Raw genomic sequence first — 27,455 nt, 5'->3', positions numbered from 1 at the left:
CAAATTTCAACACCCATCCATATTCATGATCCTAGAGAATAGGTAACTTCCTCAATGTGATAAAGAACATTGGTAAAAACTTTCCCTGTTACATCATTCTTAATGGTGAGAAAGATTGAGTGCTTTTCCCTGTAGATCATTAACAAGGCAAGCATACCCAGTCTCACCACTGCTCGCCAACATAGTGCTGTACTTCTAGCCACTGCAGTAAGGCAAGAAAATAAACGGCATATAAATCAGAAAAGAAGAAATATTTGTAGATGATATAATTGTGTGTGTAGGAATTCCCCAGGAAACTACACATACACACAGATCCTTGAACTTTCAATAGGAATAAGTGGGTTCAGGAAGGTTTCAAGATACATGATTAACATACAGAAATCAATTATATTTGTATATACTAACAATGGACACATAGAAACCAAAATTTAAAGTACAACACTGTACAATCACTCAGAAAAATAAAATTCTTAAAACATGAAATCTAGCAAAACATGTACAGGATTTGTATTCTCAAAACTCAAAAGGCTAATGAAAGAAAGCAAATGAAATCTAAATAAATGGAGAGAAATACCAGGTTCATGGATCAGGAGACTCAGCGGATGTCAGTTATGCTCAGATTCATGTCACTTGCTGACACATAATTGTCAGCACAATTGCTGATAAAATTCCAGCAAGATATTTTGCAGACACAGACAAAATTATTCTAAAATGTGTATGGGAAGACAAAGGAACTGGAATAATTAAAGCAGTTTTAAAAATTATAAAGAGGGAGCAAATCATTACCCAATTTTAAGAAATTATAGAGTTACAGTAATCAAAACGGTGTGGTCTTGATGAAGGGATAGATACACAGATGGGAACAGAATAGGGAACTCACAAGTAGTTCCACACAAGTATGGCAAAGTGATTTTTTGACAAAAGTGCAATTCAGTAGTGAAAGAATAGCCTTTTCAAGAAATGGTGCTAGAGCAATATTATACCTATAGGCAAAAATGTGAAGCTCAAGCTAACCCTCACACCTTCTTTTAAAATGTACTAAAAATGGATCATAGGTTTAAATGTAAAACTTAGAAGATAACATTGGAGAGGTCTTCAGTACCCCAGGCTTGGTGAAGAATAAAATCTAAAAACCGAACTTCCTTAAAATTAAAAACTTGCTGTCACAAAACACCCTGTTAAGAGGATGGGAAGACAAACTACAGACCAGGAGAAAATATCTGCAAGCCACATATTTGACAAAAGACTCTTAGGATATATAAAGAGCTCTCAGAACTCAACAGTAAAAAAACAATTAGAAAATAGAAGGATACTAGAGACTAGGAAGGATAGGGTGAGATTTGTTAATAGATACAAAATTACAGCTCCCTGGGGAGAATAAATTCTAGTGTTCCGCATCACTGTAGAATGACTACAGTTAACAATAATATATAGTTTCAAATAGCTAGAAGGAGGATATAGAGTGCTCCCAACACAGAGAAATGCTAAATGTTTGAAATGGATATGCTAATTACCCTGTTCTGATCACTATACATTATTATATGTATTGAGACTTCCCTGTGTAACCCATGAATATATACAATCAGCCGGGCACAGTGGCTCATGCCAGCATTCACTTGTTCTATTAGATCTGCATTTAATTTAACAGTCTGATTTTCTTTAGAAAACAGACAAAAAAATCGTAGGATATAGACTGTTTCAATCAGTAGCAACTAATTGTAATCCCAGCAATTTGGGAGGTGGAGGCAGGGGGATCACCTGAGGTCAGGAGTTCAAGACCAGCTTGGCCAACATGGTGAAACCCCATCTCTACTAAAAATACAAAATTAGCCAGGTGTCTTGGCACATGCCTGTAATCCCAGCTACTTGGGAGGCTGAGGCAGAAGAGTCGCTTGAACCTGGGAGATCGCGCCATTCCACTCCAGCCTGGGCGACTAGAACAAAACTCCATCTCAAAAAAAAAAAATTATATATATATATATATATATATATATATATACAATCATTATTTGTCAATTAAAAATTAAAAAAAATTTTTTTTAGAGATAGGGTCCCGCTCTTTGGCCCAGGCTGGAATGCAGTGACATGATCTCAGCTTACTGCAACCTCAGTCTCCTGGGCTGAAGTGATCCTCCCATCTCAGCCTCCCAAGTAGCTGGAACTATAGGCACACACCACCATTCCCAGCTTATTTTTTGTAGAAATGGGGTTTCACCATGTTGCCCAGGCTAAATTAAAAGAAAACTTTTTTTAAAAATTTTTTATTTCAATACCAACATCTGGGAACACCAATACTGTCCAGCATTCACTTGTTCTGTTAGATCTGCATTTAATTTAACAGTCTGGTTTTCTTTAGAAAACAGACAGAAAATCATACAGGATATAGATTGTTTCAACCAGCTGGAAAAAAAATTTTTTATTAATGTTATTCTTGCTTCTTAATAAACTTGCTTTTGCTTTGAAAAAAAAATTAATGTTATTCTTTTATACCTTCAAGAAATCTGGAAACCAAGGGTAATAGCAAAAGTCAAGATTTGTTCTGTAGTCAATCACTTGATTTGATTATCTTATCTCTTGATTATGTCATGGAAGTAATAAATTACTGGTAGCAAGCAAAGATGTCTTTTCATTAGAGATGTAAATAAATCCAGCCTTGGGATTATTCACTGTGTAGCTCAGCAAATCCCTAAGATCACATTGCATAAAATGTTACAAAATACCCACCTTTTAGATTTGGATGCAGAGTTTTCAGTTCCTCTAAAGATGGTTTAAGCAAGTTATATCTGTTATTTTCAATGTTTTATTTAAAACATGACATTTTGTTCAAAATTACAAACATGCTTGTGATTTTTATAAAATCGGCCTGACATTTGTAGTTACATGGTAATTTATTATGTGCTATAAGGAACTTTTGTAAATTGACCTAATTTCTTATTTTCTCTTTACAGGAATATATTAAAGGAATCTGTGAACCTGAACTAGAAGAAAGAGAATGTTACCCCAAGGACATGCACTGCATTTTTGTTGGGGCAGAGAGCCTGTTTCTGAAAAGCTTGATTCAGGATACTTGTGCTGACCTCTGCATTCTGGACATTGGCCTTCTTGGCATCAGAGGAAGTGCTGAGGCCGTGGTCATGGCTAGGAGTCACATTCAACAATTTGTAAAGCTCTTTGAAAATAAAGAGAACCTACCCAGTAGTCAGAAAGAATCAGAGGTGAAAAGGGAATTCAAACAATTTGTTGAAGCCCATGCAGACAATTACACAATGGATTTGTTGATTTTGCCCACTTCCTTGAAAAAAGAACTTTTGACACTCACACAAGGTGAGGAGAATCTCTTTGAAACAGGAGATGATGATGTTATTGAAATGAGAGATTCTCAACAAACAGAGTTTACACAGAATGCTGCCACAGGGCTGAATATTTCTAGAGATGAAACTGTTTTGCAGGAAGAGGCAAGAAATAAAGCTGGGACTCCTGTTTCTGAGCTTACAAAACAAATGGACACAGTCCTTTCTAGCTCACCAGATGTGCTTTTTGATCCAATAAATGGTCTAACCCCAGATGAAGAGGCACTTTCCAATGAGAGAATTTGTCAGAAAAGGAGATTTTCTGATTCTGAAGAAAGGCATACGAAGAAGCAGTTTTCTTTGGAAAATGTTCAGGAGGGGGAGATTTTACACGATGCTAAGACATTGGCTGGAAATGTAATAGCTGACCTATCTGATTCTTCTACTGATTCTGAAAATTTAAGTCCAGATATAAAAGAAACTACTGAGGAAATGGAATACAACATCCTCGTAAACTTTTTTAAAACCATGGGCTACTCCCAAGAAATTGTTGAAAAGGTCATTAAGGTGTATGGACCATCTACTGAACCATTATTGCTCTTAGAGGAAATTGAAAAAGAAAATAAAAGATTCCAAGAAGGCAGAGAATTTTCAGCTGGTACAGTGTATCCAGAGACCAACAAAACCAAAAATAAAGGTGTTTATAGCAGCACAAATGAGCTTACAACTGATTCTACTCCAAAGAAAACACAGGCTCACACACAGCAAAATATGGTAGAAAAATTTTCTCAGTTACCATTCAAAGTGGAAGCTAAACCATGTACCTCAAATTGTAGAATTAATACTTTCAGAACAGTGCCAATAGAACAGAAACATGAAGTCTGGGGTTCAAACCAGAACTACATTTGTAACACAGACCCTGAAACTGATGGCCTTTCACCTTCTGTTGCCTCTCCAAGTCCCAAAGAAGTCAATTTTGTTTCAAGGGGAGCTTCAAGTCACCAGCCCAGAGTTCCACTTTTTCCTGAAAATGGTTTACACCAGCAGCCAGAACCCTTGCTTCCAAATAATATGAAATCTGCCTGTGAAAAACGTTTAGGATGTTGTAGTTCTCCTCATTCTAAGCCAAATTGCTCAACCCTTTCTCCACCAATGCCACTGCCCCAGCTGTTACCTTCAGTTACTGATGCAAGGTCGGCAGGACCTTCTGATCATATTGATTCCTCAGTTACTGGGGTTCAAAGGTTTCGAGATACTCTAAAAGTACCCTACAAGCTGGAATTAAAAAATGAACCAGGGAGAACGGATTTGAAACACATTGTTATAGATGGGAGCAATGTTGCAATTACGTAAGTCCATTCTCTGCAGATTATTTTATTTTAAATAGGGCTCTAAATGGTGTCTCAGAATCACATGTATATGGGAACTATACATACATGTTGTATATAGTTGATCTGTAGCCTTAGGGTCGGATGGTGGAGGGGAATGGGAACCAACTGGTTGGAAAGGTTTTGTCAGTCCATCTTCTGGATTCATGAACTTTACTTCACCCTGCTGAACTTAATTTCTAAGGGCAAGAGAGGATAGAAAATTATCTTTTCACGTTGCATTGCTCAGTGATATGTAGTATAGTGACTTCTAAGTCATTAAATTCTTAATATTGTGAGTACCGTTATGTTCTAATCTAAATAAGAGAACACAGCTTAAAGCAAAAGGATTTTTTTTATCATATTATGCTGGAGTATGCCTGATCTCTAGCCAAGAGTGTGCAGTGGTAATAGGTGTGATGTACTTCTGTGGATAGAGCAATGGCAATTTCCTTTCAAAAGTAGTCAGTTTGAGCTTCATTATGGGCCTCTGCTCTTACTAAAAGTTTATAATATTTGTTTTTAGTAAAAGACATCATTTAATGAACCTGTTGTTTCTAGTTAGCCTGTCTTGGAACTCCTCTTAGTTGAAAATCCTCTGATTTGAAACCTGTACGCTTGGGTTTTTTTTCTAAGGGGCAGTTTAAGATCGTGGCTAAGGAGAGTGTGAGGGTCAAGAGCCTCCCCGCACTGTGGACCAGCTGTTTGATTTGGGGCAGGTCACTTAACTGTTCGGAGTTTCAGTTGCTGCAATCTGTTGCCTTCTGACCTGTCCTTAAGGACATCTTTACCGTATCATTTCAACAACTATGTAAAGTCTGCCTTCAGTTTTCAAAACCAGTCACCCCATTGTTAAAAGAAAAACTTACGGCAAATTACATTTAGCAGAGTTGATCTGCACGAACAATGATTTACGAATCTGGCAGCACCCTGAACCAGGAGAGGTTCAGAGAGCTTCACCCAGCAATGAGGGCTGGCAGTATTTATAGGCAGAAAAGGGAAGTGCCCTGCAGAAACAGCTTGATTGCCTACGGGTTGGCATTTGCCTTATCCAGGCATCCTGTGATGAGGCATTTGCCTTATGTAGAAGTGGTCTGAACAATTGGCAGCCTGTGATTGGCTGAAGCTTGGCTGCTGTGATTGGCTGAGACTCAGCCATTTTTTTTTTTTTTACAAGAATACTCTTAGGTTGCCATTTGTTCACATACTAAGGTTGCAGGTCACTATGTATGGAGGCACTTTTAGGCCAAATTTAATTTAATTTAACACCATTGATTTTTGAAGAAATATTCAAGGGCTGGCATTTTAAGTAGCCACAATTCAAGAAACAGGGCACCTGGACATGGAATGAGGGAGAAGTTGCCAAATCTTAAAAATACTTTTCTGAATTGCTGAATGTTTGTGTAACTTCTTTTTTAGGAGTTCTGAGAGATCAGTAAATGCCGTGAGTTTTTAAGAATACCTATTAGGATTGAAAAATAAATGTTATTTTTGAAATACATGTTTATAGTATATTTGTAATTTTTTGTTTTGTAAATTTTTTATTAGGATTTTCAAATACATAAGATAATGAATTCCCATGGGTTCATCACCCACCTTCAACAATTACCAGCTCGTGATCAGTCTTGTTTCATCCTAGCCCTTACTTCTTCTTTCCATCCCTATTATTTTGAAGGAAATCTCAGATACATGGTCATAAATATTTTAATATGTATTTTTTAAAATATAAGGATTCTTCTGCTTTTTATTATTTGAATGAATTATCGATGCTGTGTTTTGCTGTCAAAAAGAAAATGTCATCATTTCAGGTGTTAAAGTTTGAAGACAGGCAGCAAAAATATGCAATATGCTTATCTTCATTTCCAAATAATACTGTTTATTGTCATTTCACTTTGTTTTTTTTGGCAGCCCTGTTAGGGGAAACCCAGCAAATGACCCGCAGCTGCATAGCGATATCTAACCAAAAATGTCACTTCAGTCACCCACACCCCAAGCCTGGAACAAGTTCTTCATTGTTACGATTTCTTGAGCCAACTGGTGACACAAAATTTAGGTCACAATTGTGAGCAATTCTCATCCTCTTTCACTTTTCTATATGTGAAAGGATTTTCCAAATAAGAAATGCAAGGTTAACATAGAATGAGCAGCGATCCTGATGCTTTTTATAAACCTTTTGGGGTAGTTAACAGGCATATTTCTCAGCAGGGTCACTGTTGGAATTTAGAGTGGTGCTGCCTATCCGTGACAGGATGTTTTGCAAATCTAGTCCCTCCCACTTTGCTTATAATATCCTTCCCCATTCGTTGTGACACCTCAAACACACTCCCACATATTTCCTCATGCCCTGAGTACAGTATCATCTCTTTTGAAAACCACCAATTATTACACTAAGGGAAAGCTGCAAGCTTTCTTTTTTATTTCTTTTCTTTTTTTTTTTTTTTTGGAAAACTGATTGTTTTGGGAGGATTTACATTTTCTTTGGATTCACAGATGTCTCTGTTTAAAAGCAATACTTTTACAAGAGAATGTGTTACTTTAAGAAGACAGACTTGTACTTAATTTGATGTAAATTGATCTGAAAATATCAGTAATTAAGATTTACCCATATTCTAGGAAGAAACTGCGTAATGGGTATAGAGTTTTATTTTGGAGTGACAAACATTTTGGAACTAGATGTAAGTGGTGGTTGCACGGCATTGCGAACGTAGTAAATGCCATTGAATTGATTATTTTAGTCATGTGAATTTTACCTCAATTTTTTTTGGAAGTTGGAAAAAAAACCAGCCCTTATTTTAAATCAGTTGCTTCAATGTTAAGTGTGAATAAACTTTGACTAGATTCCATGAAGAAACTGATTTGTGTTTCTTCTGTTCAATGAACTACCTCTAATACCCATAGTCCCTGACACATAGTAGGAGCTCAGTAAAAACTTGTTGATGAATTAAAGGCAAATTAGAATTTTTCTTTTTTTAAGAGGTAAAGTCTCACTATTTTGCCCAGGCTGGACTCGAACTTTTGGGCTCAGGCAATCTTTCCTAGTAGCTGAGGCTATAGGCATGCCTTACCATGCCCAGTTTAGGATTTTTTTAGTGGCTTTTTACTACCTATTTGTAACTTCATGGTTACTATTCCAGTGGCCAGTTTAGATTTTTAACTGAGGCCATATATTTAATGCAACAAATATTTGAGATTTTAAAGCCGAATCACCCATTATTATGTGTCAGGCACTGTATTTTTAAAAATGCAACCTTCACACCAATTGTGAGTCAAAAGTTATAATTTATACAACATGAAGTGGCTTAAAAATGTTTTCCAGGGTTACATGGATAGAGGTTTGGGCCCATAATGTCTTTCCCCAGAGCTGCCGTATACCCTCTCTCCTCCAGCAGAAGTTAAGGTTGGAATTTTCAGGCCAACGCATCCTTGGATACTTAAGTCTTGGGTTGCATAGCACTGCTGACTAAAGCTCACTGATTTGACCCAAGTAGTTGGGGAAGTACTTATTTGAGTCCTTAAGCAATAGGATCTGTTGGTGTGAGCCCCACCCTAAAGCAGCCTAGGCCCACCCTTCGATGTATTTTTGTAAAGCCTTTGTTCTCGATGTATTTTTGTAAAGCCTTTGTTCATTTGCCTATCGAGAATGAGGTCTGCAGCCCATACCACCGTGAAGACCTCCACAGTACCCTGTTTAATGCTGCCAATTTTGTATACCTTGTTCTTGCCCCCTTGTCACCATGAATGAGTCAAATGATGAGTAAGTGGAAATTGTTTGTGGTGTATGGCTAGACAGCACAGTAGTGGCCAAGAAACATTTGGGCTCTGTCAGCCTGAAACTTCAGCATGAGAGCCCCTGACATATGGGGTGATAGTTTTCCATGTAGATGGGGTTTGCCCCTTCCCTTGCCAGAATTAAGTATTTTAACCATTTTTTTTTTCCATACTAGTCTTTTCCATATTAGGGTTCCATAAAAAGAAATCGCTTTTTCCTGGGTAACTCAGAAAGGACTTTCCACTGTCCCCACACTGCCCTGTCTGGTGCTATGGCTGCCATGAGTTTTTATCAGCTGTGTGTCACCCATCTCTCCTCCACTTTGGACACTTTCTTTTAGTTGCCAGCATTCTATAATATGGCAAACAACCAGGTGATATAACCTTTAACCAATTATATGGAAGCAGGCATTTAAATCTCTTGAGGGCCTGGACACCTGGCCTCCCAGACTTGATAACTGTTCATTCTGCATTTGGAACTGGGAGCCCCAGAGCTTTGGCCTTCCCATAAGTAGCAAGGTGTTATTATATATATACTTTGTCTCTGGGTCGAAATAGACCTTTGGTCTGGGTTTACCTGTCAACATGCTACTCTGGTTTGATTGCAGAGAGGCTAGGAGACAGTGATGAGTAAGCACATGTCTGCCTGCTCAGGGTATAGGACTTGAAGTAGGAAGAAGGGTCCTTAATCAACCCTCTGTATTATTTTGAGGACAATAATTTGGCTTCACTTAATTTTGTATTGTTGTAGTTTTATTTTTTGGGTAAATCTGTATGTTCTCCACCCCAATTTTGAACCTCTATTTTAATTCCATTCCTGAGATTTTTTTAGAGTATCAAAAGTGATATGATCTTATTACTGAGAATAACACTTTGGAATTTAGTTGAGAGCTGATGTTTCTAGAACCTCCATCTGTTCCCCCTCTAGACTTGTAAGGAGTCCAGGGCAGCAGAATTCATCGGTCTGCATTTCCTTCCTTGTTACGTAGTGACCCAGTGGAATTGAACTGGGTACTCCTCCTCTATCCAGTTCCTCCTCTTGCCATCACTAGAAGCTGTTAAGGAAAAGAGGGAGAGTAGGTAGCACACATTTGTATCTGTCAAAATAATCAGGGAGCCACCTTAAAAACCTTTTCAGTGCAGTTATCTCAATGGTTATCCTTTTGAGAACTAAATATACATATTTCTTGGTTTTTCTAAGAACCAGCAGGTTGTTCTGTTGTGGATTTTCAAATTAGGGCTGTGGTTGATGTTAACTCTAGGCATGTCCCTGCTGTTAAGCAATTAGAGTGATGGATGATTTATTGTTTTTGGAAGATTAAAAAAGGCCCCCTTTAAAGAACCACCCCCAGTCTTTTTTCTAGTTAAAAATGTCACTTTGTTACCTTCTTGCCATATTTGAATGCCTTTAGATAAACAAAGCACTCCTGAATTATCAAGATTGGGTGTGTTTATTTACATATATTTTCTGGGGTAAGAGCCTCTGAAATATTTATGGTTCACTGAAAAAGAAATAACCTTTAAAAAGAGGAGTCTGTGCGTAGCTCTTGTGAATCTCACAGAGCGTTAGATGTTCGTGAAGTGTCCAGCCTCTTCCTGCTCTCAAGGAACGCACATGCAGGTGGGGTGACAGTCCCACTGTGGGGTCGTGGAAAGGGCAGGCATGAGGAAGCCGGAGTATGATCCAGCTCATCCCCCTGGCTGTGCAACCCAGGCAGGCTGCTCTTTCCCTAGTGACTCCTTTTTCTAACAGGCATCTAAATGCCATTCTATCTCTGTGATTCTGGTGCACCATACAGGATTGGAACTCAGAAGAGGAAGGAGGCTGAGAGAGGCCCTGTGTCTAGAAATAGCTTCATAGAAGAAGACGGGCCAGAATTCAGCCCATTCAGTCCTGAGGGCATTTGAAGAAGGAGCAAGGAAAGGTGCAAGAGCATCACACATATAGAAAGCAACATAAGGAAAGGCTCAGAGACCGGGAGGGGTGAGATAGCAAGACCTGGCCAAAACCAAGAGGGTTGTCTCATGGTAGTGGGAGGGTCACTTGGCCAGATCCTTTCTGACGAGTCAGACGAGGAGGGGTCCTGGAAGCCAGGCAGGATTAGTGTAGGACAGTGCCTTTGAAGGCCCTGAGCAGAATCAAAGGCCTTGGGCTGCATTTAAAAGTTAGTTTCACTGGAATTTGCAGGGCAGGTTGGAATTAGGAGAGCCTGGGTTTAACTCGGGACACATATGCCCATCATGGCAGGACTTTCAAGTGAAGTATTTCTACAAAGCAGTTTGGCATGCAGCATTAGACGTGGAGAGAAGATAGGACTGAAGATGCAGGGAGTATTGTCGCTGGAATCTAAGTGACCATTGAAGCAGTGAACATAGATTATGCTAATTTCATAATTTACAGCATCACAGTTTGAGATTTTAGTCTTTTTTTCTTTCTAATACCCATGAGTAGACAAATTACCACCTGCAGAGTTTTAAACTTTTAACACTTTTTTATCTCCACGTTTAATTAACTGCTGGAGAGTAAAATGTAAGTACTTTCTTCCTTTCCATTGAAATGTGTTATGGATGGAGGGGTGGGCATTTTTTAATCCTCTATACCAAGGATTGTAAACTATGGGCCAAATCAGGCCCGCCCACCTGTTTTTGTAAATGTGGAACACAGCCGCACACATTCACTTACAGTTATCTGTGGCTGTTTTCACATTCAGAGTTGGGTGGTATGACAGAGACTGTGTGGCTCTTAACAGAAAAAGTGTGCTGACCTGTGTTCTCTACTGTTCGTTGTTGTTGTTGTTGTTCTTTTAATTTTTTTTTTTTTTTTTTTTACCTTTTTTCCCTGCTTTCTGCATTCTTAAAATAGCCTTTCACGGCCCCCCATTAGTTTCATTTGAGTCTTGCCCTCAACGTGTTTCTCGTAAGCTGTAAACTGGGTAAATATAGCCATTCCCTAAAAAGAGTGGAGCCCTCCTGGGACAGGACACAGCAGCATCTTCGGAGGTTGCAGGGGTTATGACCATGTCACATCTTTGTCCCTTTCTTCTGTCACAGGGAACAAGTATTACCATGGAGCTCACTGCTTTCTATCACAACAACACACCCAGTTAGATTAACAAAATGTGAGAAAAATCCTAAGACACTATTAAGAGTTCTGTCCCCTACAGTGGGTTCCATCCTAACTTTATGCAACTAAATGCCAAAAATGTAAGAATATTAAAGGAAACTTTGTTCTTACTGTTTGTTGTATGTGTATGTTAACTTTTCATGGTGAAACTTACTGTGCTTTAAACAGAAGTAAACTTTACTTATTTTCTTTACTTTGTTATTTCTAGCCATGGTCTGAAAAAGTTCTTTTCTTGTCGTGGAATTGCAATTGCAGTTGAATATTTTTGGAAGCTTGGCAACAGAAACATCACTGTATTTGTCCCTCAGTGGAGAACAAGGCGTGATCCTAATGTCACAGGTGAGGCAAACTGATTTTTTCAGATTTCTAGTGAAATGTTTAATGAGTTGGCTTATAATTGCAACGCATGCTATTTAGAATAGAGCTGTGTGCCATAGGCAGCGGCTTTAAAAATAAAATTGTAAATCTACTGCACCTAGCAAAACATCAATTGAAGAGAGTGCCACAGCATCACAAATACTAGGAGGTAGGATGGAAAGTTAACATAGTTATTTATACAGGAAGTTATATTAAGAGTTCATTATATATCACATGTTTTCTTTTTACTTTCTAAAAAATGTCTTTTTATTAGGTAGGATTTCTGACTGTTTAGATAGTATTTTTGAAGTCACTTCATAAATTTGGCCCCTTCAAGTTATGTCTTTTTAACAGTCTATTTAAGGCTTAATATAAATCATTTCTGTTAACCATAAAGTACTCTGGCTGACTTGCAGGCCACACACGAAAGATATGAACTTATTATGAATCATGAAATGTTATAGAGAAACTTCAGGTTGTTTGTGTCATAGGTCATGATAGGAAGATAGGTGAAAGGGCTGTGCCAGGCAACTTAACACATCAGAGGGCCTGGAAAAATAAAGTAGATTGTGGGGAAGGAGGGTCAGTACAGGACTTGCCCAGCACATTAAACAGGAAGTGAAATTTAGTCACTAGTGGGGCAGAAATGGTCAAACCACACAGTTCCCAAGTATTCCCAACTTCCCCCATTTTGAAGAGCATATTCATCTTAACAGAGGGTACATAAGGAATGAAGCAGAGCCACTCATTTTGTTATTTTTGCAATTGGATCCCTGAAGGAGTCTCTCTTTTTTTTTTCTGAGATGGAGTCTCGCTCTGTCGCTCAGGCTGGAGTGCAGTGGCATGATCTTGGCTCACTGCAACCTCTGCCTCCTGGGTTCAAGTGATTCTTCTGCTTCAGCCTCCCGAGTAGCTGGGACTGCAGGCACGCACCACCACGCCCGGCTAATTTTTGTATTTTTAGTAGAAACGGGGTTTCATCATATTGGCCAGGCTGGACTCGAACTCCTGACCTTGTTATCCACCCACCTCAGCCTCCCAAAGTGCTGGGATTACAGGCAGGAGCCACCACGCCCTGCCGAAGGAGTCTCTTAGTGCTTACGTGCTCTGCATTGCTTAAGTCAGTGGTGAGTACCATTGTAGGGAACGCAGGTGTGGGAATCTCAGGCCCTGAGCTTTTAGCTGCTTTTTCCCATTTCTGGTTTTCTAAAATGTAGCTTTGACCCTCCATTCTCCACTGTCATCAGCCACCCCCATGAAAACTGGCAAATATTTGTATGGACACCTTTGAGAAGTTAGATAGGAGGCCAGTAGGAGGAGGCTTCAACAGACTCTTGGCATAGGGATCTTTCTTGTGGTAGAACAATTTGTCCCTCCTGTCCCTAGATCTGCCCTAGCCTCACCCCTACCCTCTCTCAGGGTCTCTTATCATCCCTCTCTTTGTCCTCTACTTCTTGTAGTATAGCTCTGAAAGAGTTTTTGATGGTAGGCTTCATTAAATACCCAGGCTGGAGTGCAGCAGTGCCGTCTCAGCTCACTGCAACCTCTGCCTCCCGGGTTCAAGCGATTCTCCTGCCTCAGCCTCCTGAGTAACTGGGATTACAGGCATGCGCCACCACACCTGGCTAATTTTGTATTTTTAGTAGAGACAGGGTTTCATCATGTTGGCCAGTCTGGTCTTGAACTCCTGACCTTAAGTAATCCACCTGCCTCAGCCTCCCAAAGTGCTGGGATTACAGGCGTGAGCCACCGTGCCTGGCCTACTATTCTTGAGAAGCAAATGAGTTTAATCTTATGTTTAAAAAATAACTGAAGTTAGTTCATATGTTGTTTTTGCCTTAGTATGGGTCTTGCTTGTTTTTTTTTTTTCTTCCTAGTGAGTTAGTAAAATTGAGTCAATAGAAAAAAGGTTTTCTACAGCTCTCCAAGTGAAACATTTGAGTGTACTTTCATTTCTTGATACATTTGGGAAGATAGCCCTTTTCTGAATGTATATTCAACTTATTCCATGAACAGAACAGCACTTCTTAACCCAGCTCCAGGAGCTCGGAATATTATCTTTAACTCCTGCCCGGATGGTCTTTGGAGAAAGAATTGCTTCTCATGATGACAGGTATGAAAGGCCATTCTCCTTCCTAAGGTTGGAGTGGGGTGGTGAGGAGCCAGCCACCTGCTCTGCTGGACAGGTCCACACTTTTAGAGGACCTGCTTGATGCAGTGGGTTTAATATTTATGGTCATTAAGGTGATATGCTCAGAGATATTTGCTACATAGTTTTTAGAAACACCACAGAAGAAACTCTTTGTGTTTTAGTAAAACACGGCTGAAAATCTATAAGTAAAAGCAGATATTGTAGTCTCTGGTTGGTAGGTGCTAAAAGTAATGTTTGTCTTGTCTTAGTGTGGCAGGCTTGAAAATGGTTTCAAATGTTATCTCCTCTCAGTCTACTTTTGGTCAGTGACTTAGCCTATTATTGTAATGCCTGGATCCTCAGGGTTTCTTCTACATAATAGAAGTGTCTCAACTGACCCTACTGTGATAGGAGTAAGCTGCATTTCTTTTCTTTCTTTTTTTTTCTTCTTGAGATGGAGTCTCACTCTGTCAACGCAGACTGGAGTGCAGTGGCGCAATCTCAGCTCACTGCAACCTCTGCCTCCTGGGTTCGAGCGATTCTCCTGCCTCAGCCTCCCAAGTAGCTGGGATTACAGGCAAGCACCACCACGCCCAGCTAATTTTTGTATTTTTAGTTTAGCAGGTTGCAGTGAGACGGGGTTTTTCCATGTTGGCCAGGGTGGTCTTGAACTCCTGACCTCAGGTGATCTGCCCACCTTGGCCTCCCAAAGTGCTGGGATTACAGGTGTGAGCCACCACACCCGGCCTATAAGCCTGCATTTCTTAGCTTGGCATATAACTCAGGAAGCAGGTACTAGTGCATCTGAGTCACCAAGATTTAGTCTGTACCTTTTAAATATTTTGTTTTATTTTTGAGATAGAGTTTCACTGTGTCACCCAGGCTGGAGTGCAATGGTACAATCTCGGCTCATTGCAACCTCCGCCTCTCAGGTTCAAGCCGTTCTCCTGTCTCAGCTTCCCAAGTAGCTGGGATTACAGGCGTGTACCACCACGGGCCTGGCTAATTTTTGTATTTTTAGTAGAGATAGGGTTTCACTATGTTGGTAAGGCTGGTCTCAAACTCCTGACCTCAGATGATCCACCCATCTCGGCCTCCCAAAGTGCTGGGATTACAGGCACGAGTCACTGCACCTGGCCCTTTTTAAATTTTTTCTAAAAACTTTATTGAGCACTAACCAAATCTGATACACCGAGGTAGGTTCTGGGGACATGCATGATTCAGATGCACCTTCTGCCCTAAAGAATTTTGAGAAGACGTGTGCATAAGTAACAGAAGGGAGTTTTGCTGTGATTGAATAAGAGAAGGTTCCAAACTTAACCAATGGAAATAGGACCAGTTTTTAAAATCCTTCTCATGGTATGAAATTAGTAGCAAGTCTACTAGTATTTGGTAGCCTAGTGGTAGCTGTTTATTCTTTTCTCCCCTGCATTTGCCCTGTTTATTTTCATCTGGCTTATAGCACTAACAACAACCCTGGTGTTTTCGCCTGTGTTCCACCAAAACACCACTCCATTGAAGACAGTGTTTAGCTTGTGACCCAAGCTAGTGAATGATAGTCAAATGGGTAAGAGATGAAAAGAGGGCCTGGGCAGAGGGATGGGGGGCTTGGGACCACAGCAGACATATATTCATTCACCAAAAGGGCCTTCTCATTGACAGTCCCTTGCCCTGCACCAGGCTGGTATGCAAGACCAGATCTGATGGGTGAGACTCAGGTGGCATGGAAGAGCCGAAAGAGGATACCATATGTGGGTGCCGGGGGGATAGGTGAGAAGTACTAGAAGGCGGAATGGAAGGACACTTCCTGCTCAGCTCTGTGACACGGGCAGGGACCCTGCAGGGCTCAGGTCCTTTAACACAGCAGCTTCATTCTAACACCAGCAGCGTTGGAACACACGTACAAGTATGTAGACTAAGCTCTTGCTTGGCTGATACGGCTCTTTGGGTTTTTAGAGAACATGCATATATGTTCTCATTCATGGTACATGAACTCAGAAGCCTTACTGCCTATTTTTGTTAATACTTCTGGGCAAACATTACCACTTACAACTCACACCAGTTAGAAATCATTTGTAAAATGTTATTTAATAAAGCCAAAGAACTAAATCATATTTACTTTCCAAGGTTTTCTAAGATCTCTGAAACTAATGAGGTTTTTTAAATCCCCATTAAGTACTCATCACTGCTAGTAAAAGCAGTTGTCTTTACCTTTAATTCCAGTGAGTCCCTTAATTTATTTTTTATTATCTTTGTCTACATTGCCTTAGACAAATGTGGTCACCCTAATTTAAAGGATAAAATTCACATCCTCACAGATTTCTTATTAAGAGGGTCTAAGCATGAATAATCAGCCGTGAAATGGAAGTCTTCTTTACTGCTTCATCCTTTCCCTTTTTTATCACCATGTATCCTGTCATATCTTCCATTTGAGTGAATCTATAACTTAGTCTAAACAAAATGGCAATTCTAGATACCTCTTTTTAAATCAGAGCAGTGTGAACCTATGAATTTTTTTTTTTTTTTTTTGAAGCAGTCTCATTCTGTTGCCCAGGCTGGAATGTGGTGGCACAATCTTGGCTCACTGCACCCTCCACCTGCCTGGGCTCAGCTGATCCTCCACCTCAGCCTCCTGAGTAGCTGGGACTACAGGGAACATCCGGCTAATTTTTTGTATTTTTTTGTAGAGACGGGGTTTCACCATGTTGCCCAGACTGGTCTCAAACTCCTGGGCTTGAATGATCTGCCCACCTCAACCTCCCAAAGTGTTGGGATTACAGGCGTGAGCCACCACACTCGGCTTGAACCTATGAATTTTTAAAAAGGAAAAAGAATTGTAAGGCTGATTGTACTAAGCAGCTAATCTTAGAACCAAAATACTGTTGCTCAGTAACTTAAATCTGAATAATGATTTCACAGGCTTGTCAGCTCTCATTCTCTGCTCTGGTCCTCATGCATTCTTATTAACACTGTTTATTGATAATACAACTTTTGAATAAATTATAGTTGAGATCATTTAACAAAAGAAATTGTATGAAAGACAATCTATTTTGTAATCACGCTAATAATTTTAGAGATATTCACCATTCTGATTGATCTTCAGTTGATAGGGGCTAAACTTTTCTGTGGCCTAGCCTTGGTTAAATTCTTTGATGGTTTTCCTATGAAGAGGAAGTATTCTCTTCTTATAACATGGCTTCTCTGAGCCAAGGATGCCTGTTGCTCATTTTAAACTCTCTTATATTACCATAGGTTTTTACTACACTTAGCGGACAAAACTGGTGGCATAATTGTGACAAATGATAATTTCAGAGAATTTGTGAATGAGTCAGTCTCTTGGAGAGAAATTATTACAAAAAGGTAATATTTTCTTCTTTGTCTTTGGTCAGAAAAGTTTTGTTTTTAATTGTTTGTTTCTGTGTGCATTTTGTTTGTTTTGTTTTCTATATTCCTTGGCTCCACAGAAGGCAATGTAGGGGACCAAAGTATCATAAGACTGTGCTGCACTCCCACTTCATAGGTGGCTGGCCCCTCCAGGTAAGCGGGGGCCCAGCACAGAGCAGCAGAGCTGGCAGTGATGAGTGTGGGCATGCTCTGCTGTCACTGCAGTCTTCTAGGGCATCAGAGTTTTCTTGCATGAAGCAGGAGGCACAGTTAAGTGTGATGGAGCACAAACGGCCTCCTATTTTACTCAGCTGTGAAGTGAAAGGGTGAACTTGATGACAACTGGGATTCCAGCAAGAGGAAAGGACCGAAAGCAATGTGTGCTGACTGGGCTTTCACTTCTTCATGGTCTGGAGAGAATATTTCCACTTTTTAATATCTGATGCTCTTCTGGCGGTTTTTACAGTCATAGTTTAATAATCTATATTGAAAACATCTTTAGATATCATCCAAAATAAAACAAAGTTATGTCAAGAGTTTAGCATTCACTGCTGTTTTTCATTTGTAATAATACTGTGAATGTGTCCACTGCTGAAAAATGCCCTAAGATCAGTGGGCACTGGCTTCTAGGACTTTTGGTTAACAAGTATCACCTGACCAGTTATTTAAAATAGAAAGCAGGAGTCTATGATAGTGCCAGGGACAAGTGATATAAGCCAGAAATCTTAAAACATAAAGTGAGCATGCCCCACACTAAGTATAACTAATACATAGTAAAACTCGCAATATAGTTAGCATAACTAGATATTTATCCCTGTTGGGATTTCACAGTTGCACCTTGCCTGTTATTTATATTTTCCTAAATTATTAGAAGATTTTAGAAAAAGATTCTGTGTTATGAATGCCCAGGTGAGAGTTAATTACTGTATGCATTTTGACACCTATGCTGTTAAAAAGCTGTTGTTGATAGCTGAACCAAGAATTGGTCTTTGACCTTCTGGGCACAGTTAATGAGCTACTAATCTTGTAGGGCATGTTTCTGTTGGACCTCTGCCTGGGCTCATTGTCAGTATTTATTGACACTCATCCATGTATGCATGGAGGGTTTAAATGCAGTCAAGACTGGTGTTCTCCAGCCAAGCTGTTGCTTTCAGCATTCACAAAAACAAGGTAGAAAGGAGACCTGGACAACAAACACAGGCACTTGGACTTTTAAAAATTATTTTATTTTCTGTTTTCCCCTGATATGATAAATAGTGGTCTAAAGACCTCAGATTTCCTTTATTCATATATGGTTTTCCTTTTTTAAAATATTATTTTTAGTGGATTTGCTTATGGACACATTTATTACCAGTTTTATTCAAAAATTAAACATTTGTCCAGCATTTGTGTCCTAAGCTGACAGTCTTTAAATCTTATTTTTCAAAGTTATATTGAAAGTTATATTAGAAGAACAAGCGGCTTCCTAAGCCCAGTACAAATCTGCAAGTCTTAATGAGAAATTTGAGGGCCAGCTGATAAAACGTTCTGACTATTGTTTTTGTGTCCAAAACAGAAATTAAAAGGGTTTGACTTGGGTGTTTTCCCCGCTTTTAGGCAGTTGAGCAGTCTTAGGATTTGTAGGCTGACCTGACCGTTGCTTTGGCATCAGGTGGCTGCTTTGGGATCCTTACGCAGGCCCTGAGCAGTGAGGACCCTGTTTCTCAGCCTCATGGTGTTCTGTGTTGTAGGCTGCTGCAGTACACGTTCGTGGGGGACATATTTATGGTTCCTGATGATCCTCTGGGAAGAAGTGGACCTCGATTAGAGGAGTTTCTTCAGAAGGAAGTCTGTCTTAGGTATTTCCTTTTTCAGATTGTCTTGTATTAAAACTTCTATTTCAATTCTTTGTGCTTTAGTGCAAGTGCTGTCTTTATAGACTAAAAATGACATTAAAAAAATTATTATTTTTTTTTTTTTGAGACAAGGTCTTCCTCTGTCACCCAGGCTGGAATGCAGTGGCGTGATTTCGGCTCACTGCAACCTTTGCCCCACCGGGCTTCAGCGATCCTCCCACCTTAGCCTCCCGAGTAGCTGGGACCACAGGCGCATACCACCATGCCCAGCTCTTTTTTTGTATTTTTAGTAGAGACAGGGTCTTACCATGTTGCCCAGGCTGGTCTGAAACTCCTGAGCTCAAGGAATCCGCCTTCCTCAGCCTCCCAAAGTGTTGGGATTATAGGCATGAGCCACCATGCCTGGCCAAAATTTTTTTTTTAAGCCTTAAATTTAGTGCTGGTTTCATATATTTGGAAGCTAATGTAGCAAGCATCCCGAATTTTCAACTGTAGTCCTTTCAGTTTTCATCCTAGGAAAAGACAGGAGCCAAACTTTTTTTGTGGGTTTATTTTTATTGATTTATTTTTTTTGAGATTGAATTTCACTCTTATTGCCCAGGTTGGAGTACAATGGCATGATCTTGGCTCACTGCAACCTCCGCCTCCCAGGTTGAAGTAATTCTCCTGCCTCAGCCTCCCAAGTAGCTGAGATTACAGGTGCACGCCACCACACCTGGCTAATTTTTTGTATTTTTTTTTTTAGCAGAAACGGGGTTTTGCCATGTTAGCCAGGCTGGTCTCGAACTCCTGACCTCAGGTGATCCACCCGCCTCGGCCTCCTAAAGTGCTGGGATTACAGGCGTGAGCCACTGCGCCCAGCCTTTTTGTAGGTTTAAAAAGACAAAGCCGGGTTTGGTGGCTCACGCCTGTAATCCCAGCACTTTGTGAGGCCGAGGCAGGTAGATAATTTGAGGTCAGGAGTTCGAGACCATCCTGGCCAACATGGTGAAACCCTGGCTCTACTAAAAATGCAAAAATTAGCTGGGTGTGGTGGTGCGTGCCTGTAATCCCAGCTGCTTGGGAGGCTGAGGCAGGAGAATCACTTGAACCTGGGAGGCAGAGGTTGCAGTGAGCCGAGATCGCGCCACTACACTCCAGCCTGGGTTACAGAGCAAGACTCTGTCTCAAAAACAAACAAAAAAACAAAGCTAGTTTTCCAAGCTGGTGGTCACTTACTGGCGAATACTACTTAGGTTCATCATGTATGTGTGAGAGCTCTCCCTCTGACTCACGAGTGCCTGATGGAGTCATTTTGTATGTGTGAGTGTCTTTTTACATTCACTTTCTAAAGTCATTTGCTTTGAACACGTTATGCTTATATTAATTTTCTTACTGCTCAGGAATCACTGCCTGGGGGAACTGACCATTACTTTCTACCTTCACTGAATGGAAAAGCCAGTATTCAATATTTATCTGAAAATGATTTGGTAGTTTAGGTTTTCTTTGTTGTAGTTTGGGTTTGTTTTGTTTTTAGGACACCTTGTTAGTGGTTGTTTCTGTTTCAGAATTCTTAGGTAACAGACATTAACTAAAGATTCCGGTGAACCTAACAGGGAGATCATATGACCCCATGACTGATGTTTACTCTTTTGAAAAACTAAACCAGGCTGCGCTTCTGTGCGTTCCCAGCTGGTATTTGCATGGGGTGTGATGGGGGGTGTAAGCTGAGAGGAAGACACACAGCTCTCTCAGCATTTTTAGGCAGTCACACTTTCCAGCTGATCTTTTCCATTTGCAACAGGAACCACTGGGAGTTGTAGGTTTGGGTTCAGTGGTAGGTGGTGATGGGTTTCTTTTTTTACATGGTGGTCTCTTCTACCTAGGAGACCACTACAATTTCAACTCCCTGGTCTTGTGAATCATTTCTCTTTTGAGCCTTTGGGTTTTATGACACAGACGAGGACTTAATTCCCAAACGCCATGCTTTTCTACCCACATGAAGAGAATGGCAGCCATTTTCCACACCTGCTGTGCTCATCAGTCCATCTCATTTTGCTTCCCCACATCTGAACTTGGAAATCCCCTGCTGGGCTTCAGGCCCGAGGCCTGTGTCAGAGCATCAATCAGGTCCGCGAGTCAGAGTTACCAGAAGGAGAGTCCTCTGCTTGCTCCTGCTCCTTGAGCAACCTGGCACGGGGTCTGTCCTGCCTGCCTTTTCACTCTCACTTGGTGGCTCTTTGTGGAGCGGCTCACAAATCGGTTAAGAAGTTGGGAATCACTTCCATCACAGAGGGGCTGTTGAAGTTCGTTGAGCTTTTGAAGTTGGGGGAACTTCAGCTAGCCTCATTTCTCGCCTGCAGGCCGAGTCCAGTGGGAGGCTTTTGAGCGATACAGATGCCCTCCCTGTACACACATACTCTCACACACCCATGTGCGTACAAGTGTGGGCACCCACCCACACCTCATCTAGACTGAGTTGGTGGGGACTGCCACTCTCCCCAAAAGGAGTCTCTTCTAATTTCTATTAATCAGGGTCCTGCACAAAATCAAAATCTTCAGAAGAGTAAGACCCTGTTAAACCTTTTGAAAGCTCCCAAGGGTACCCTGGTTAGAGCCAAACAGCTGGATGGGGTCAGTCCTCACAGCAGAAGACCTGGGAGGGTGGTGCTCCCTCATAGAGCGCATTGATTCCCTGGCACGCCTTGAGGTGATGTCAGTGAAATCCCCGCAGGCTCCTCTGTGGGTGTCTGATGGCACCATCTCCACCTCAGTCTTGCATCCTGCCTTTGGAAGCCAGGGAGCGGCATCCTGAGCCTCAAGGCCTGCCGCAGGTACCTTCTAAAATAGCTCCATGATTTTTTGTTTACTTATAACCCAACTCACCAGGACTCACTTCCATTCACAGAGATATGCAGCCCCTACTCAGTGCCCTGCCAAATGTGGGCATGTTTGACCCCAGCTTCAGAGTCCCTGGCACCCAGGCAGCCAGCACCAGCCACCAGCATCCGACCCGGATTCAGGGAGCCCCTTCAAGCCACTGGCTCCCTCAGCAGCCCCACTTCCCACTGCTGCCAGCCCTCCCCAGTCTCCAGCAGAACCTGCCCATGCCAGCTCAGAGATCTTCTGCAGAAACCAACGAGCTGAGGGAAGCCCTTCTGAAGATCTTCCCTGACTCAGAGCAAAGACTGAAAATAGACCAGATCTTGGTGGCCCACCCATACATGAAAGATCTAAATGCGCTTTCTGCCATGGTGTTGGATTGAAGATTGTGCTGAGCGCTGAGCTTGCGCGCAGGGCTGGCTGATCAAACTCAAGCTCACACCTGTACCTGATGGGAATGAACATAATGTGAAGAAACTTATTTCCCAGTGTAAACGCAGTTGTACAGAAAAAAAATGTTTTGTGTATAAATCTGGGTTTTCAAAACCAGCTTTTTTCTATATATAAATTATGCTGCTATTACAGATTTAACATTTTCTGTTAAAGGAAAGTCTACATTTTCTGCCTGTTCAGAACTGTTTAATAGCAGTTACTCTTGAGTGTATTTACCTTTTTATGTTTTTTAAACTATTTTCCTTAAAGCCGAAAATATTGACAAATGGATATGGTTAGCCTTTATAAATAAATAAATAAATAAAAAGAGTTGCTTTCTTAAGGAAAGCAAGACCTCTTAAAGTATATTTTCTTGAGATGAGTATGTCCCGTCACTACCATGAAGTGTGCTCACCCTTCCAGCCTCCTCTGCCCTCACCCCCGGAGTTAAAGTGGGTAAGAGTTGGTTTGTTCTGCAGTCTTTGGTTGGAGTCTTTGGAAAGTGGACCCGCGGTGCCACTAGATGGCACTTGGTGCGTAGCCATGGTGAATGACCAGGGCGAAGTTAGACTCACAGAATACCAGGGTTAGAAGACATTGTGGAGCCCATGGAGTCCCACCCTCCTTCCCCCTTCCACCCTGCGCAAAAGGGGACGGCCCAGTGTGCACGCCGTCCGGCCATGCCCACAGCCACAGCCACAGCTGAGGAGTGGCCGGGCAGGCAGCGGGCTCCCCAGCCAGGGCTTGACACGCTCACAGGCAGGGGCCTCCACATGCCTGGCCTGGCTCTGGAAGTCACATCTTAGCTTCTGAACACCGTAGCGGGTTATGAGGAAGTTTAATGAAGAGCGCGGTCACTGTGGCCATCTTGTGTCCGCAACTGCAGGAGACGCCCCGATGTGGAGTTTGTACAGCTTTACCAAAAAATGGTTTTCTATTCTCAAAAGTGACCCAAGCCAATAAATAGCATTAGTAGCTTCTGTGGGGGGATCCCAGAGCCCCTGTATTTATTTTCCCTGTGTTTGTCTCTAGTGTCCTCCTAAATAGCCTTTCCGGTGAGTCTTTCTCAGAATTGATATCTTAATGTTGTCTGTTCTAGGTGTTGCCCAAATTCAGTGTCAGTGAAGTTCTTTTCCTGGGCAATCTTAACATCTTTACTCTTATTGTCTGGACCTTCAAAGGGCTTTGTATTTTACACCTGCGCCCCCAGGCTGCTCACAGTCGTCTTGCTGCCTGTCCAGATCTTGTCTCCTGGTCCTGAGGAGCAGAGGCTGAGAACTCAGTGCTGGTTTGTAAATGGTGAGGGGACTCGGGGGCATCCCAGAGTGCTCCCTCCAGGCCTGCTTCTTGGTTTTGTTTGATCACTGCATTCTTCAAGGGATGAATCCAGAGCCCTCCATGAGGCCAGGCTTGTCCTTCAATCATGTTTCCTCTCAGATGCGTCCGTGATGCCTCCTAATGTGGAACTGGTTGTCCGTTGTTTGGGCCTATGGCCAAGTCACCCAGCTGTGGAAGCAGAGGTAGTAGACGAGGCCAGCCAGGAGGGCGACTTCAGTCACAGCTCCCATGCCTCAGCTTTGCACCTGTTTTCAAAAGCACAACTGAGGTGTGCGGGCTGGAGCTGTCTTGCAGTGACTCTGGCCTTCTGGCTCACGGTTCAGTCCAGCAGCCTGGCTGACCCACTATTTCTCCTCTGCTTCAGAGGAAACCCAGGAGATGCCCTTACTGCCAGGCTGAGTCTCCACCCATGCTGGTTGGTGCTGGCTAGGCTGAGGGGGTCACCACTTTTCCTGGCTAGGAGCTACTTGACCTTTGATGTTTGAGTTCTGTAAGTCTTCGTGTTCTGACTTACTGCTTCAGAGGGATTGGCCTGTCCCCTTTCCCTTTCTTGGCTATGGGAAGGAAGGATTGCTCATTGGTTGCCTTCATCAGTTACAGCATGAGACGGAATTCATCATTCCTTCCGAAACCCCTGATATTTTATATTTAATATTTAAAAACCCAAATTATCAAACCATTAAGAACTCATTACTGGTTCTCAGCCTCCTCCAGTACTAGCCTCAGTGTGGCTGCTGCATAAGTATCTGTAGCCTGTCTACCTCCTGCAGTGGGGCTGCTCGCCGCTTCCCTGTCTACTGCTCAGGCTCTCCCACTTCGTGGCATCCATGTAAAGTAGGTGGCAGGGCAGAGATGTCACTCATTCAACAGGGAGGATGTCTGTTGCTCAGAGAGGTTGTCCTGAGGGGCTGGGTGATTCCTGGGCCTACATTCTTCCCGAGGCTCCAGGCCGCTGTCTCTGGGAGTAAAAGAGCCTTGTCTGACCTTAATGCAAGCAGTCTGTTTGAACCCCTGTAGGCTGCCTTCAGGAGACAGAAGGTGTCTGGGCCATCCTGGGCTTCCGGTCAGCATTGCTAGGCAGGCTCGGCTGTCTGGCCGGGACTTGGGCCTGGGTGGCTTTTGAGACCAGTGACGAAGGGAGAGCCGGCCTCATGCCGATGAGGCTTGTGGCATGGCTGGGATGTGAGGGAGGACTCAGATCTACACACAGAAACCCCTCTTCTCCCCGCCCTCCCCCAGCTCCTACCTGCCTCCCACGCCTCAGGTGTGGCTGCCTGTGGGACCATCCCCCAACCCCTTTCCTCGCACCTCCTTGTCCTTACCCAGTTCCTGTAGTGTCTCTGACCCACGCTTCCCACCTCCTGGCCGACTTGCCCAGGCGGTGTCTCTGGCTCACCTCCATCTGTTCATCACCTTCCTCCCCAGTGTTTCCACTTATCTTGGATGTTTTAGAGTAAAACAGCCTGATTCCCAGAAGAATCCTCTTCATTCATTGCTAGTGCTTCCCCTCACCTCCCACTCTCCACTTCCCAATTTGCAAATGTGGCTTTTGCCCACCAAGTGAAAGTGGACTGAGAGCAGCCCTTGGGGACGGCCCGGTGCCTGGCTGCAAAGCCGCGCTGGGGCTCTGTCTTGGTGCACATGGCTTGACCGGACTTTACCTGCTTCCCACCACTTCCCTCACTCCCAGACCTCCCTCATTGTTTTTGTCTCTTCTTTTTGCCTAAAGCCAGTCCTTAACACCCTATTCTTCCTCTGCAGGTGGTTTGCAGACTTTGCCCCACCTTTGGGGCTCGTGGTGGTGGAGAGGGCAGCTGGTGTTAAGAATGTAGGTTACCGGGCATGACCCGGCAGATGCTTGCCCAGTAGTTCTGGAGGAAGGCCTGGGAATCTGCAAATGAGCACATTCCCCAGGCAGTTCCCATGCAGGTGATCCACAGACCACATGTTGAGAAACTGCAGTCACCCTTAGGGCCACACTGTCCCTCTCACCGCTGTCCCCTCTCTGTAGTGACTGGCCCTGACCTTCAGGAGTGTACTTTCCACTCTACCAGGAAGCCCTATGGCATCCTCAGGCTCCCCAGACCTGCAGCTTGCATGGGGCCCCTCCCTCCTTCCACACCCACCCTCCGTATGGTCCCCTGCTCTGCCCTCGTGCTTTGCTGGCCCCTGCCCGCTACTCCCACTCTCAGACACCCAGGGGTGGTGGGCCCTAACTGGCCAGCCCCTCCCAGCGCTGCCGTCTGCCGTCCAGATGCTGCAGTGTGGCCAGATTTACCTTCCAGTAACACACTTCTAGTCACCCCTCCTCCTGCGAAGTGATCTGCAGTGGCTGTTTGACCAGACCACGAAGTTCACACCTCCTGAGCTTAGTGTCCGTGGCTGTCCACCTCCCAGCATACTTGACTGTCCCCAAACTCTCCCTGCGGCCACGTTTTCAATGACCTGTGGGCTCTGCAGATGGACCTCTCTCCACTAGAGATGCCCTTCTCCCAAATGGCTTCCCTCCTGGAAGGCCCAGCCTGAGTCCTCCTCATCTCCTTTCCAGTGCTTCTGCCAGAAGCATCCCCATGATGATGTGACCGCACAGCACTTTGTGTCTTGCTTTGAGCACTTGCCACTCTGGCTGGTGCTGCCGCCGCTGATTGTGTACTGTCTTGCTGCCCTTTCTAGACTGTGAGCTCCTCGCGGGCAGGGACCGCCTGTGTTCTCTGTATTTCCCACGGCGCCTAGCACAGTGCCTTGCACTTGATAGGTGCTTAATAAATGTCTGCTCAACTGAACTGGAGGACAGTGCCTTCTTGACTGCGGCATCTGGCAGCAGGACCAGTAAGAGGCCGGGAATCCACTGCCCTGCAGTGGGACAGTGGGGTGGGGCTGGGGTCACTCCACTCCCTTCTCCCTCCCCTGCCAGGCTCCAGCACATGGCATCCTGGGCACACAGGTCCGGGGAGGGGTACCTGGCACAGGCTGCATACCAGATGCACTCAGGCTTCCTGGCCAGGGCCGACAGCCGGCCCAACCTACGCCAGTCCAAGTCACTCCTGGGGAGTTCCTCTGTGGTGGTGGGAATCGTGGGATGCCAGGCCCAGGTCTGTCAGAAGCCATTTTCCACCCTGGGGGAAGTTGACCTGTGGCAGGAAAGAAGCGGCGACGTGAGAGAGGTTCCTGGCAGCATGAGCCTTGGGTTCCTGTTGTCAGGAAAGCCCTTCCTCGGAAGTCACCACACCCCAGTATTCTAACACAGTTTTTGCTTAAGCTGGTCATTCCAGTTGGATTTACATCCTTTGAAATCGAGTCTTGAGTAACACGTGTTACTGTCTTTAGCAAGGATTTGCAGATTGTTTAGAAAGGTCCAAAGACCTGCACAAACAGGGCTTCAGGAGTATCCACCCCAGTCAGAAAATGCTGGAAGGGGCCAACTATTTCGGAGTTGAGTAACTTGAAACTCAGGCCTGGTGCCCCTCAGCAGAGAACTCGGCCTGGCTCTCGAGCTGTTCCCTGCTGCTGTGGCTCTGTGCCCATCCCACTGCCTCTTCAATCCCCTGACGGCAGTTCTTTTCCCCA

General features: G+C 43.2%; 1 protein-coding gene across 3 annotated transcripts in view; it reads left to right on the top strand.

The window, feature by feature from the left end:
* N4BP1 (NEDD4 binding protein 1) overlaps nucleotides 1–26,671 on the top strand; it is a 71,510-nt gene extending 44,839 nt beyond the window's left edge. For all 3 annotated transcript variants that reach the window (XM_019012685.4, XM_055366644.2, XM_063700188.1), the window contains exons 2-7: nucleotides 2,949–4,639; nucleotides 11,758–11,888; nucleotides 13,923–14,019; nucleotides 17,290–17,397; nucleotides 19,152–19,259; nucleotides 22,144–26,671. In XM_019012685.4, coding sequence (XP_018868230.1) covers nucleotides 2,949–4,639; nucleotides 11,758–11,888; nucleotides 13,923–14,019; nucleotides 17,290–17,397; nucleotides 19,152–19,259; nucleotides 22,144–22,501 — 2,493 coding nt within the window. In that variant the 3' untranslated portion in view covers nucleotides 22,502–26,671. The remainder of the gene's footprint in view (nucleotides 1–2,948; nucleotides 4,640–11,757; nucleotides 11,889–13,922; nucleotides 14,020–17,289; nucleotides 17,398–19,151; nucleotides 19,260–22,143) is intronic.
* Nucleotides 26,672–27,455: the final 784 nt, after the last annotated feature.

The sequence above is a fragment of the Gorilla gorilla genome, chromosome 18 (assembly GCF_029281585.2).
Source record: "Gorilla gorilla gorilla isolate KB3781 chromosome 18, NHGRI_mGorGor1-v2.1_pri, whole genome shotgun sequence".
In the NCBI taxonomy this organism is placed as follows: Eukaryota; Metazoa; Chordata; class Mammalia; order Primates; family Hominidae; genus Gorilla; species Gorilla gorilla.
The sequence above is the reverse complement of the archived record's forward strand: the minus strand, read 5'-3'. Positions and strand labels throughout refer to the sequence as shown.